The 11,996-nt window shown below is 34.7% G+C and overlaps 1 protein-coding gene across 1 annotated transcript; it reads left to right on the top strand.

Moving 5' to 3' along the window:
• Positions 1-3,162: 3,162 nt before the first annotated feature.
• Positions 3,163-3,817, top strand: LOC108213242 (auxin-responsive protein SAUR78). Its single transcript, XM_017385012.2, has one exon. The coding sequence runs from the start codon at positions 3,251-3,253 to the stop codon at positions 3,626-3,628; it is 378 nt and encodes a 125-aa protein (XP_017240501.1). The 5' UTR covers positions 3,163-3,250; the 3' UTR covers positions 3,629-3,817.
• Positions 3,818-11,996: the final 8,179 nt, after the last annotated feature.

Genomic DNA, 11,996 nt, shown 5'->3' with positions numbered 1-11,996 from the left:
CGACAGTGTGTCGTGGCACTTTGTTTACGAGGTTCTCTCTGATATGAATTTTAGCACTAAGTGGATCTCTTGGATTCGGGCAATATTCGAATCTTCAAGAATATCGATACTGGTCAATGGATCTCCAACGGCAGAGTTCACTCCAAGGCAAGGCTTGAGACAAGGAGACCCTCTCTCTCCCCTCCTTTTCAACCTGGTTGGCGAGGCTTTAGCTCAACTCCTAGTTAAGGGAGCTCATCAGAATATTTTTCAAGGTGTTCGAGTCAGCGGATTTTCGTCTCCAGTCACTCATCTCCAATTTGCCGACGATGTAATTCTATTCCTTCAAAATGATTCCTCCTCTATTATTGGGATAAAGAGAATACTCCAGTGTTTTCAGCTTATCTCGGGTATGAAGATTAATTTCAAGAAGAGTCACATATACGGGTTCCATGAGTCGGCATCAATGTTACCGACTTATGCATCCACGCTTGGGTGCCAAGTTGGGCAGGTTCCATTTAAATATTTAGGTGCAATGATAGGCGCCTCGCCTAGGCTCTTGAATTTTTGGAATCCTCTGGTCACAAAAGTGCAGAGGAAAATTGATAATTATGATGCTACTGGCTTGTCCGTAGCCGGAAGAGTGGTACTTTTAAGAGCTGCTGTTGATAGTATTCCAGTGTATTGGTTTAGTTTGTACAAAATGCCGGTTTGTGTTATTGACCTAATTGATCGTATGAGAAGGAGGTTTTTGTGGGGGTACTCTGCCAACTCCCCCAAAAAACTTCATCTTCTAAGCTGGAATAAAGTCTGCCAAACTAAGGAGGAAGGAGGTCTAGGTTTAGTCTCGTTAAAATCTCGTAACAATGTTTTTCTGGCTAAATGGTGGTGGAGGGCCTATTGTGAAAGAGGTTGCTTCTGGAATAATCTAATGGTCAATAGATATGGACACGAATGGAACTTCAATTTACAGGGCCTCAATGTAAAGATTTGTTCTCCAATTGTGAAAAGCATATTAGCAGTCAGCCAGCTGCCTTCAATGCTTCCTATGCTGGAAAGATCAATGTTTAAATGGAAGGTCAACTCGGGTTCAAAGGTATACTTTTGGGAAGATGTATGGCTCTGTGATAAGCCTCTGTCGCTTATTTTCCCTCAGTTGTATTTCATAACAGCATGGAAACATTCCTCAGTTGAATCGGTGTTTAAGGGATGGTCCAGAGTAAGCCAGGATAATAATTTGTGGCTGGAGGTCCCTGGCTTTCATCTTAGTGCTGATATTGCGAGCCTTGTTCAATTGTTGTCTACAGTTTTCTTAAATACGAGAGAAGATGTGCTTGAATGGACTCCGGTTAAGGGTCAATTTCTGGTTAGATCAGCCCTCACTCTTCTTAATAAACTACCTCCTTCTGAGGTGAACATTCAAGCGAAAAATTTATGGAGATGCATTTGGTCGTTAAAAGTCCCTCCCAAAATTTTAACTTTCCTATGGAAGATTTCGTGGGGAATTTTGCCTACAAGAGCTTTCATTAGTGGTAGAATTCAGGGTGTTGTCTCTACCTGCCCTTGGTGTTCTTCTTGTCCGGAAACGGTTTCTCATCTGCTATGGGACTGTCAACTAGCTGTGATGGCTTGGCGCTTTGTGGGCAAATGGTGGAGTTTCAATCATTTAATCAACAAAAATCAACCATTTTGCCTTCCTTCCCTCCTGAAATTAAGTGCGCCAAAATATGTGACCCGAATTTGGCAAGTTGTGGTGGCAGCTGCATTATGGACTGTCTGGTTGGCTCGAAATGATCTAGTGTTTAATGAAGTCAGAATTTCGGAGAAATTGATGGGAGATTTAATTTGCCTGAGAGTCAGTAAATGGGGTGAAGCCTCGAATATTTTGATTTGCGGGGATGATCCATTGTGGCTGGTAAACCCGTTAGGTTTGCTACATGTTCATCATAAAATTGCCTCGGACTCATTCTGGAATAGTAAATGCTTGGGATTTGATTATATATGCATGGTAGATGCTGCATGGGCTGGTGATCATTGGGGTAATTTGCGAGGAGGAATGGGGGGGAGTATTCGTCACAAGAGTGGGAAATTAATATACTGTTTTTCGTCCCCTGTTGAAGCGTATAGTCCACTGGAAGCTGAGGTGATGGCCGTCATTCACGCTTTGCAAATTGTTAACTCTCGTAGTCTACATAAATCAAGGGTTGTGGTGTGTACTGATTCCGCGGGAGCAATAAATTCAATATATAGAGGGCTGAATAATTCCTTCCCGTTGCTGCAACCTGATTTTAGTATTAATGCTCTTCTTCAAAGAAATACTTGCATTCAGTTTATTCCTGGCGTCCTAAACGATAATGCAGACAGGCTGGCTAAGGAGGGTATTAATCGTAATAGGTTGTTTAGCTACTGGGTTGGTAATTTAGATAGCCTCTAGTGATTTTCTGGGATCTTATCAGAGGTATTTCAAATTTAAGAGCCGTTACTGCTGAAGCTCAGACTCTGATGCCGGTGGAGCAAATGCTGACCACAATGGGCTTTGATGGTGCTTCCTCCTCTAAGCCTCAAGGCTCAAGTTCCAGTGGCGAAAAAACTTAAACGCTGCTCAAGCGTTTAATTGCCTTCTGCCTCTTTTTTAATCTTTAACTCTGCATTATATATCTCGGGTAGTCTTGCTCTTTTGTTCACTGCTTGTTGCAGTTTAGGCCCTTGTTTTAATTTCTCATATTTTAGTTTTCTGATGGTTTTGGCTGGGTTACTATGGCCTCTTTATGTAAGATTTACTGAGATTTATATAATATTTGCTGTTTATCAAAAAAAAAAAAATTTATTGTGGAAGATCTCAAAATTTCAAAAGTAAAACAAACAATTGTACAGCATATATAATATTTTTAAACTTAAAATATGTTATCTAGCTCAAAGCAGCTGGATTTTACTAGTGGAGTACAATGTAGTGACAATGGGGATTATCTTGACAATCAAGAAATTTGTGTAAACAGGGCAATTTAGTAATTAACCACTTAACAAAACACTTGCAAACACCAGTTAAACACCCTTCACAAAATCCCAAAAAGTTCAGCTGGTTTTCCCCATATGCCCCACTCCCCAACTTGAAAACCCACCACCTCATATTTACCATATTGCCCTTCCCATTTTCGATTATATAAACGAACCTTCCTTTCCACTTTCTCAATCATCAAACACCTCTAGAATACCAAACCCCATTCTCTCTTTCATTTCATCTCTCAAATACTCTCAGACCTTCACAAATTCAATGGCGAAAACCGGAAAATTAACAAAAATCAAGTCGGTTCTCAAGAAATGGCAGTCATTCGGGAAACTAGGCCGCTCCAACAGCTCGATAGCCGCCGCAAACACTTCATTTTCGGACGAAGATTCATCTTTCGATCAAATCTCTAGCCGAGATAATTTTCCCGTTTATGTCGGAAAATCTCGCAGACGGTATCTTGTCAACTCGGAAATTCTGGACCACCCTGTTTTTCGCGAGCTTGTTGAGAGATCAGGCGATGAAGATGACAACATTGTTGTATCATGCGAAGTTGTCCTGTTCGAACATTTGTTGTGGATGCTCGAAAATGCTGATCCTCAACCAGAATCACTAGATGAGCTCGTTGAGTTTTATGCTTGCTAAGCTTGAGCTGAATTTACATTTAGTCTCTCCTCGATTTTTATTTCTTGGTAAGTCGGAAAAAAATAAAATTTACTTGGTAGAAATAAAGTTTCACAAGTACAGTATATGTAGCATGGTAGGAAATGTAAAAATTGTATAGAGGAGAGAGTGACATCTGGAGAAATATACTATGACCGATTTTGCATCTTGTTAGTGTTGTTATTTGGTGATGTTAAATTTTTAATTTAATGAAAAATATTCTTACAATTTTGTTAAGTTTGTAGTAATATTACAGCCTTTTCATCTAGTGCATGTTCCGAGGGGACTCTTGTTTTGTATCCATGCATGTAAGATTTGTAAGAACAGAGGAGACCAGATGTTTTTATTGACCTTGAAGACTGAAGGGATAAACAGTGGTGGTGCATGTGTTTGGATGTTTGGGATTGTCGATCAACTTTACAAACTCGACAAGTTTGTACCAATTTTCAAAATTTAATTTAAATTATCATTTACTATAATTACTTTTTACTCCTCTGTTATTGACATCATATATTGTTATAAAATCTTGGATTTATTAAAATATTCTCGATTAGTTATTATGAATTCTTTTTCTATCGATTATATTCTGATTTAATTAAAAATATCCAATTTATAATCAAAAAAATTCTGATTTATCAAAAGATTTCTAATAAATCCTGAATCAACCGATTAGTTATGATTCTGATTTTTATAATCACGTGTATAACTAAAGTTTAATGAAATTTACACCAAATTTTGTAAAAGATAATAATTATCATTTATATATATATATATATTTTACAATGCATGCTGTCCTAATACTTTTCGTATGAGTTAGAGTCGAACCCGGGTCTCCCGAAACAACCGAGGATAAACACACCATTTCGGTCCAACCGTGGTCTATATACATTATTTTTAATAACTCTGACACTGTATTACAAGTTTTGCCATATACTTCCTACCTACACCAGATTAGAGGCAGAGCAACGTCCAAAGTTTGCCGGACTCCGCTTTCATGAGCTGGAATTAAACTTCTAGTACTAGGCACTCACTTTAATTTACCATCATAAACATGATTATTGATAACTCCAGATCCCGTTTCGGCTTTTTCTCCGTCATGCTCCGTCGTCTTGTGGTGTAACTGCTAGATAGGTGCCTGCAAAACAACGCTAGAGGGGAGTTTGGACCCCGAGGCGCCTTCGGCGTGAGAGTAAGAACGGGTTTGAAAGTAGTCGAACGGAAAATGAGCTACCTATCAATGCAGAGGGTTTGTGTATGGAGATTTCTGTATGTGGTTGCTTGAGTGTTTGTGTTTGCTGAATGTATATGTGTGTGAGAAATATGAGTGTGGAGGAGAGGAGAGAGAAGCCCTTTAAACCTCTTATCCTTGGTCTATTTATAGGCCAAGGATTAGGGTTTAAGGATAGGGAACCAGAATTTTGGTCATAGACATGTATGTCTTGAGTCCGTACACGTGTCCCTTTGTCAGCTTGTCATTTCTTGACATTAGTTGACCGTTCATGTTCTGTCCCTGTCACCTGGGGCTTCCATTCGTCGTGTCCTGGTCTGGGAGAGAGATGGATTGGTTGTGTCTGAGTCCGGGATCATCTCCGGAATCTGGGAACATCTTCTGGGTCCTGATCATCTCCGGGGTCCGGGATCATCTCCTAAATTATGTAATGCCTGGATTTGGATTTGCCGATCCGGGGTCCAGATTAAGACAATTCGGGTTATATCCTATCAATTATTAACGTATATGAAATTAATATTTGTAAGATAATACACAAAGTCTAAATCTAGACTAAATATTTAATAATATTTTTCAGATTCTTTTACACTTAGATATTAGATAACACCATATCTTTAGTTGATATGTACAAGTAATTCTAACTCTTACCGAGTATTATATTAGGACATATGAAAAATGGTTAGCCCGACTGGGGATATGGTCACTTTCTTAGTGCTTTACTGCTTTTTAGTATATGTACTTTTAGACGCATTTATACAAATTATTTTAGTAAATAATAAAAGTATATGACTAATGACTTTGGGTTGTACATTGACATTGTGAATGTCTAGGTTACACCCGTAAATCACCCCATTTGCACCAATAATTATTAAAAATAATAGCAATATATCTGATTTTTCTTAAGTAGAAATTATGAGTGTCCAAATAAAAGTACTAACGGAGTTGATATCTAATTTTGTATTTTATATTTTATTTTTTATGGATAATTTATTAAGAAATTGTTAAGATGATAAAATATAATTATTCTTTTCTAGTGTAGCCAACCTGAATTAGTATAGATTATGAAAGTGTTATGGTTGACATGCTTCATTCTCTCAACCTGTAGGCTGTAGTTGTTTGTACCTCCATTTAAGTGATTTCTTACAAAAAGTGATAAAGGTGAAAAAAATTCTGGGAAAGTATACACTAACTTTCAATTTGATGATAAGATTATTTTCCAAGTAGTTTGATTTGGTAGAGACCCATATGACTTGCAGCGTTAGGGTTGTAGAGTGAAAGACCAACCCGGAATTCGAAAGAATCATGAATAGAAGTTGAAAACAAGAGGAAAAAAACAGGACATGCTGCTGTTACAAAATTGAGATTTCACCGGTATACCATTGTCCATCTAAGTATAACAAATAATAATATATTGAAATTTATTTATAAATATAAGATACAATTATTATATTTATAAATCTATATTTTTATATTTAGATTAACCAGGAATGTCCTAAAAAATCTTAGAAAATGTTTAATGATATTACTTAAAATAGTTAGATATAATTTTATAAAATATTGATTCTATTAAATTTGTTAAAGGATTTGTTATGTTATGTTAAGATTGGGAATTTTATACATCCTTTATTATAATACCAAGTCTAATTAATAAGATAATAGGAATTATTTCGGAACCAATGAGAGGTAATTCCTATATTTTGGACCAATAATATTCATTCTCCAATTTTTTTTATCACACTATGTAGTCAACCAATAAAAAAATATGAATTATTTTGGGACCAATTAGAGGCCATGCATTTAACTAATCAGAAAATGGAATTATTTTAGATCAATCAAGGCCACCCCCAAATTTTAGATCAATTATTTTCATTCGTCAACTTTCAATTTATAAAATTTTAATCAAGATATTAATCGCATACAAGTTTACTCATGAGTTAACCAATACAATTTTTTTATTATATAATATAATTAATCAACTCAACTCTTTTTCATTATTAAATTATAATTCATCTAACTAAACTCATTTTCATTATCTAATTAGAATATATATAATAATATAATTGAATGATCATGAATTTCCCAATCTTAACTAGTTTTCTCAAATTTTTTCTCTTACTTCACTAACTTTTTTTAATTGACGTATCTTACCCAAATATAACATCCGGTGAGCATTATCACAATATATGTTTAATATATTTAGTTTTTTTTTTTGAAGGCAGGTCTAATATATTTAGTTGATAACCATTTTTCTGTTAAAGATGCTTTTAAGACCTTTTCTTAGTAATATTGGTAAAATCTTTTCGTCTCATTATTTGGTAGGGTTCTGTTTTACTCATTATAAGCTGAAAGAATTAATATGCAATGTTGATTTATAAAATTCTTATTAATATATCCGATCTGGGTCATGTTCTAGAGAGAACCACTAACCATAGAACCATAGAACCACAATTTTTTTAAATTAAAAAATATATAATTATTTGTTACATAGCCAAGGGCACTATAGACCCAAAATATTTAGAATAAAAATCAGCGCTCAATTTTGATTTGATTGACAACTTTCCAAAATTCACCGGCGCTACTACATCAGCAGCATCGAATCATTCTCGAATCATCAAATCTTCAGCATCTTCGAATTAACTTCTCTATAGAGGTAAGAACAGTTTTATACATATATATACATACACCCGTCGATGAACTAACGAAACCATTGATTATACTTGCAGTGCACGAAGAACAGTGCAAACAAAGATTGTGCGATAACAACACAATGGATAAGATTAAGACTAGATGTTTTACCAAAACTTGTTGGTGTTCGATTGAAAGTCTTATCACAAAGCTGAAGTTACGAGTGGGGATATTGAGGTTCACATGCTGAACCTCTGTCTAGAGGAAGTCGTATCCACCATGTTTTCAATTGTGTTGTCGGAGGTGATTAAAAACAATTATCGTGGAATGAGTATTGCTGTTGATATGAAAAAGAATGTTGTACAATAGAGAGCGTTCGAATTGAATTGTTATTACAAATATAAAATTCCACCATAACTGAAGTGGCACATAAAGCGGCACATAAAATTCCACCTTAACTGAACCGCTACATAAAGGTTCATATGCAGAACCTCTGTATATGGGAAGTCAAATCCAACAAGATTACAATTTGGTTGTTTGAAATGACTGAGAATAGTTATGGTGGAAGGAGTGTTTGTGTGAATTGGGGAAAAAGTGGCACAAACAGTAAAGTTCATAGTACGAACCTCTATCTATTGGAAGTCAACACCGACAAGTTTTGGTGTTGATATGAAAAAGAAGGTTGTAATGTAGAGAGCATTCAATTTGAAGTGTTAATACAATTCTAAAATTCTGAAGCGGCACATAAAGGTTCATATGCTGAACCTCTGTATATCGGAAGTCAAATCCAACATGATTACAATTTGGTTGTTTGAAATGACTGAGCATACTTATGGTGGGATGAGTATTTGTGTGGAATTGGAAAGAAGTGGTACAAACATTGAAGTTCATATGCTGAACCTCTGTATATAAGAAGTCAAATCCACCAAGTTTACAATTTAGTTGTTCGAAATAACTAAGCATAGTTATGATGGATTGATTATTTGTGTTCATCGGGAAAAAAGTGGTACATTACAGATCATTTGAATGAAATATCATCACCAAGTTAAATTTCCGATGCGAAGCTTACAAGTTTCTATTAGCTACCTTTATTAATTTTTGTATCTTCGATCTTGTGAATCATAGATATAGTGGGATGATTATGTTTGGAGATTTTTATTTTATTCCTCATTACCTAATCGTGGTACAAAGGGTCATGTTCCTCTTAGAAACCTTGGTCTAGGAACCCTTTAAATCTTCAAGTATTAATAAGGGTTCTGTAGCAGAACCTTTGTGTATATTCACTTTAAAAAAGGGTTCTGTAGTAGAACCTTTGTGTATATTCACTTTAAAAAAGGGTTCTGTAGCAGAACTTTTGTGTATATTCACTTTAAAAAAGAAATCAAGTAAAGGTAAAATTAAAGTACACTGAGATTATAAAATGTGAAGAGGAAATGTGTAAGAATAATAGAGCTGCCAAGATTAGAGGAGTTCATTTTGTAAGAATTATAGTACGAGAGGCTATTGTAGTTGAAGGTCCATCGACCGTTAAGTTCTAATGCAGAACCTCAAAGTCCTGATGTATAAAAATATAGTTGTCATGTAGAAAAGTCCCTATATACAAAAGTCCCTATATATTAACTAGTTGGACAATTCTTGAGAATTATCTTAGCCTCACATTCACACTTACGAGTATTAGTCCTTCTACGTTTAATCGTTTTCTCCTCAAACCTTCCGGCGCTACTACACTCTACATATTTATGTGTCATGACTCCACCTTTGTATTTTGCAGAGCTCTTACGTACAAAAAACCCGCATAATCGCCCATATTCAGCATAAAATTCAAATGCAGCTTCAACATCTGATTAACATATGGCTTGGATTTCTTATCACATTTCGGTATCCAATATTCTTCTCCGTCAGGTGATGTGTACTTGTACGAATCCACATAAATATCTTCATTGAGCTCATTAGTCTCCCATGGAATGCTGAGTAGCAGATTGTGATCCGTTATTTTCAACAGATACAATGTAAGATAAACACGTAGATTGTCAAAATATATAAGAATTGGTGTGCAGCAGCAGAACCTAAAATAAAGAGACGTGAGTATACATTCGTGTTTCTTCATGAACATTGAACGCTCTCCATTGAGTATCAAATGAAAGAACACAAGATGCAGTGTATGGAAAAAATATGAAAAACAATCTGAAAGTAATACATACAGCTAAGTTGTAACTGTTGTTTATAATTGATTTTGATTGATTTTCAATAAATGACAATATATGTAAAATTACACTACTATCCTTATAATTGATTGTACATATTTTATACTGGTTGTCATATTATTTTTAAAGATTCTCTACGTTAATCTTGAGCCATTAAATCCAAACGAATCCAACGGTTGAGAATTGGTTCTATGGTTCTGTTTTAAGTCTTGGTTCTCTCTAGAGCGCGACCCCTTCGGTCTTTCACTTATTATTCTCTAAATCTCATTTTAAATTAAAAATATTATTTTTATTGCTCACTCAATCCCTGCTTTTCAGTTTGATTTAGATTGATGCTTAGAGATACCGAAACGCTATGATTATACTAAATTGAGAAGATAATGTAGGCCAAAAAACCCACTCTTTTCCGGCATTTTTTTTTCATAGACAAATTATTGCATGTGACATCTTGTCACAAAATCACAATGTACCTCCAAAACGATATCCAAATTATTATTCGCTGGGGTTTCATTATTTTAATTTTGGACCGAAATATTTGTTTGATGATTCCTTTGCGAAGACTGACAAATATCAAGCATACTGCCATGTCTCATCTTTCCGTAAACAAAATAAAATTAATATTTTCTGTTGATTATCCTCGAAACGAAGGTTATATTTTATAGAGGAAGAGAATATAATCTGGTACCGAACTGAAGCATTCAGCTAATCAAAATCTGTCTTCATTGACATTACAGCTTTTTGTATCGGCGTATATAATCTAAATTTATACTCTAGCTAACAAGCGTTTAACTAATCAAGGTAGCTAATCTCTTGTTTTTTCTATGAATCTATAGTTAAAGTTTATATATAATTAAATGACGCAGAACAAGTCAAGCAACTTTGAAGGAGCCACACATACCATACCTCGTTAATTAATTGATATCTACAATTGAAAAGAATATTTGCGGCACTAAAGTGCACATAATTATATGTTTAAAAAAGTGTGTGTAATTATAATACACCTTTAGTTTACTATGCTGCAAATGATTGGTGGTTACAGATGCTCTGGGCACACCAACTTTTCGTTTTATATTTTGGGTTTGTTGTAACATAAAGCTCTCGAATTCGTTCACACATATGAAGACTTTCAACATATTGCTAATAGAAATCAACATTGTACATGAAGTCCTAACGAATGCCGATTACGCATAAGTGGAACGCACGTAATAGCTTTTTCTATTTCCACATATTCTTTTAAATGAATTTCAAAAAGAAAACGTTCTTATCTAATTTATATATTTTAAATGTTGAATAATATTTATTGTAACAAGTGTTTCAAATATTCACAAATAATTTATGAATTTTTTTACCGATTTATCAGTTACATTTCGATTTGACTAAAGAATTTATGATTTTTCAAAAAAAATTGGTAATTTTTTAATAAGTTCCAAATTAATAAGTCAACTAGATTATTTTCGATTATTTCGATCCTCGAATTCTACCATCATGATAAATCGATTGCACCATAAGATACTATTGAGATTTTACTCTAAGATTTTGATATTTTACATTAGTCGATTACTTAATATGATATCTTGCTTTAGAAATAGAATCTAAGTTTGAGTCTCCCATCTAACCATCACCCCATTTAATAAATTTAAACCTTTTCTGATATCAGTACTATACGATGTTACAAATTGTAAAAACATAATATCCTGTTTGGATGGTAAAAACAAGTGCATGAAGCCAACTATCAAGTATAAATGGACATTTTAATGTAATGCTCGAATTTTGCAAGTGGAAACGGTAAGAAGACAACCGGGTGTTGCGGCTTTTTGATAGTAAGATGCCAACCAATCATGTTTCGCAGTTACAACTTACAAACACATGCTAGTAGTATAAAGTATGAAGCAAGCTATGCTAGAGACTAGAATTGGTAGTTTTGCAAGTTGTAACTTCAGAAATTTATATACGAACAAATGTTAAAAAAAATATCTTCATGAATTGTCGTCAAACATTAATAACTGGTAGTGATACTAATAGCCAATAGGGTAGGAGGGGTATTAAGTCTATGAGTTCATCCCACGTGTTAGTGGGCCAAGCAATCTAATAATAGTTTTTGCTACTGTGAAAAGGGCCCATCTTGTGAGTCCATGTTTATTTGTTGGTTTTGCGGGTTTTTGTCTTTGAAATCATGACATTATCAAACACATGAACTTTCGCATTATCCATTAGCACCTATTGTACGTGAGGTTGCGGGATAAACGGTGAAATAATCTTCAAATGAAAATTCAATACAGGGTATATGCATTGA

Source organism: Daucus carota, chromosome 3 (genome assembly GCF_001625215.2).
Source record: "Daucus carota subsp. sativus chromosome 3, DH1 v3.0, whole genome shotgun sequence".
Lineage (NCBI taxonomy): Eukaryota > Viridiplantae > Streptophyta > Magnoliopsida > Apiales > Apiaceae > Daucus > Daucus carota.
Note: the sequence above shows the minus strand (reverse complement) of the source record. Positions and strands in the feature narration are given on the sequence as shown.

What these genes read in the sequence shown, in the direction of transcription:
- LOC108213242 (XM_017385012.2), top strand. Translation starts at nt 3,251, where the DNA reads ATGGCGAAAACCGGAAAATTAACAAAAATCAAGTCGGTTCTCAAGAAA.